This window comes from Poecilia formosa, unplaced genomic scaffold (assembly GCF_000485575.1).
Source record: "Poecilia formosa unplaced genomic scaffold, Poecilia_formosa-5.1.2 Scaffold2377, whole genome shotgun sequence".
In the NCBI taxonomy this organism is placed as follows: Eukaryota; Metazoa; Chordata; class Actinopteri; order Cyprinodontiformes; family Poeciliidae; genus Poecilia; species Poecilia formosa.
The window spans coordinates 1-2,899 of record NW_006802316.1 but is presented as its reverse complement, the minus strand read 5'-3'; the positions used below and the strand labels follow the sequence as shown (position 1 = coordinate 2,899).

Here is a 2,899-nt window from a genome sequence, read left to right as displayed (position 1 = left end):
GAACCAGCCTCCAAACTTAACTCCTTATTTGTATATTTCTTTTAATACTCTGTAAAATACCAAATTGTTGACATAACTTACTTCAGTGGTTTACCAAATACTTTTTACACTTGCTTAATTAAACGTGTTTAAGGTATACTACTCTGATTGGAGTACAATTTTGGGGTACTCTAACCACCTCTATGCAAGGATAATTCCTTTATTATCACTTTTTAAAGACAAAAAACACCGCCATAAAATGTATATCACTGCAGTGGACGCCCACCACATGAAAGTAGGATGGCATGCCGTGGTGGGCGTCCCTTATTTTGATTTCTGAAAGGTGGCAACCCTAGCTGTTGTTGTACCAACCTTCCAGACCCCTCAGGTCTTCTGGTTCTGGTCTGCTCTACATCCCCACAACCAGAACCAAATGAGGAGAAGCAGCATTCAACTTCTATGCAGGTCCACGTATTTTCAGGCAGTTCATTTTTTCATTTGAAATGAAAAATGAGAAAGCGAAAATAGACTCGTTTTTTTCATTTTTCATTTATCAAACCAAAATCGGATTTTTGTCTCATTATCCGAATTCCCATTTAGTTTACAAAACGAAACTGGAAAAAACGGATAACGAGCTGGAGCTGTTATCCGATTTCCGATTTTGGTTTAATAAACGAAAAAATGAGTCTACTTCCGTTTTTTCATTTTTCATTTCAAATGAAAAAACCAACTTCCTGAAAATACACGGACCTTCATGTCCCACGCACATGCATCTTCTCAATGTAGACTATCACTTCCATTTTACTGTTGCATGTACTGCTACAGTAGATGATCTGATATTGTAGGTTAAAGTAATGCGAGTCTTCTAGCAGAGCTATCTTTCAGCGTTAGCTTGCGCTAAATGACAAATCATCCATTATCATCATCAGCAGATTTGTGTTGAACAGTAGGGCCACCTTCCTTCAGTCTACGTTTTTTGGTAAATCCATTATGCCTGGACTGTTGGTAGTTTTCAACAGTATTTTTCTTTAGCTTATCTTTACTAACTATAATTTTCTTTTGAAAATATTGCAGTGACATTGCAAACAAAAATAAAATGAAGCTCTGTTCTTCATCACTGGGAGAAAATGCACTGACACATGCTCTATAGAAGCCAACGTCAAAACACTTTACTTTTCCAGCAGCTCCAAGTTGCAAGTTGAGGGCTTGGACTTGGCTTTTTGTTTCTCCATAAAAAAATGATGACACAACAATTTAGAGGTCTTTGAAACAGTTTTGCAGACACCAGCAGAGCATTTACTTGGTGAAACAAATGGTTGGTTGTTTCATTTTTGCTCTTGGACTATTTCTGTACTATCACTTGGTAATACATGCAAAAAGTGAATTTTGCATAACAGTGAACCTTTAAATCTCAGATTCTGTATATTTTGTCTCTTACTTAGCAACTAACATCAAAACTTGTCATTATGTGGCATAAAGTATAAATATTCATTACAGGTAATGTAGGTTTCCTTTGCCCCACTACATTATTTAGGTGTGAGGCGTGAACGCTGCAGCTATCGAGGGGCCCGACATCGTCGTAGTGGACTCCACCTTCGAGATGCAACAGGCAGGAGTTTGGTAAGGGTTGGGATGGCTCCCCGGATTCAGCGCCTCCCCCCGATGGAATTGTCCCTTCCCCCTCTGGTTCAGCCGAGCCAAAGTAACCAGCCGTTCATGAGCCCAGAGGAGTTCGTCTCCCGAATCATGGAGGCAGAGCCCCCTGAGATCTACCTCATGGAGGACCTGAAGAAGCCCTTCACTCAGGCCAGCATGATGATGTCTCTTACCAACCTGGCGGACAAGGAGCTGGTACTCATGATCAGCTGGGCCAAAAAGATTCCTGGTGAGATGGATCAAATCTCTTGAGATTATTTACTGCTGCTCGTCTTTAGCTGGATAGAGACTTAAAGGTTTCTAGGTGGAAAATCCTGACTTTATCATTTCACCTCTAGCATGGAAGCAAATAAAACATTAAAATACTTGGCTTCTTTACCTTGGAGGCTTCCTTTCTCTTTTTCTTGATCTTTCCATCAAGTTGGCTTTAAGTCCAGATTACTAGTTTTTTGTTTTTTTGTTTTTTTGTTTTGTTTTTTACTTGATTTGTGTGATTTTGTACCTTTCCTCTGAAGTGAAAATTAGGGCACATTTTCTGCTCTGACAAAGACTAACAGCCAGCTACAAGTGATCTAGGTACTGTCTGTCAAGTAAAATGCAGTACAGCTGAATACAGCGGCGACTGTGGCAGTTTCTATGCTGCTAAGAAAAGTTATAAAATCAGGTTTTCAAAAACAAAAAAAGAGAAAGGGAGAGAGAGAGAGAGAAAAAAAGGCAAGAGTGTTATTTAAAACCCAGTTTTTCTCCAAGAGAGGTAGGTAGACTGTGTTAGATTATCAATCATTTAGCATAATTAGCTAAATGGTTGCCTCCATTTCACTAGTATTTAATGAATTAAGGAAAAAAATTACCAACATATTCATATATTTAACTTGTCCCTTGTACCTTTTACCACGTCCCTCCTAACCTGTCCTCTCCTGAGTGAAATTAAAGCTTCAGTATGTAACTTTTACATATTTTTTTTCCGCATTTTTTTAAAACTGTCATTATGTTGTTACAGTATGGTAATCTGTGAAAAATCTATTTCCTCTGCTTTCTCCCAGTGCTAGAAACAACCAGTTAGTGCTGTCAATCACAATCTCATGTGGTGCTGCTCTTCCTTCCTCCCCCTCGACTTGTGCCATGCTGCAGCTAGCATAGCACAGAGCTGTGCAGATTCAAACCATTATCGGCAGATAAACGGTTTCTTGTAATAAGTTGTTTCTCCATCATTAGCACATTTATCAGTGAGTGAATTAAGTTGATTGACAGTGCTAAGAGCGTC

At 39.0% G+C, this 2,899-nt stretch overlaps 1 protein-coding gene across 1 annotated transcript; it reads left to right on the top strand.

The window, feature by feature from the left end:
- Positions 1–1,485: 1,485 nt before the first annotated feature.
- Positions 1,486–2,013, top strand: LOC103133210 (estrogen receptor beta-like; the record flags this gene model as incomplete). Its single annotated transcript, XM_007544984.2, has 1 exon — positions 1,486–2,013. A coding segment is annotated over one exon (402 nt), but the record flags the coding sequence as incomplete, so codon positions are not given.
- Between the last annotated feature and the right edge of the window lie 886 nt (positions 2,014–2,899).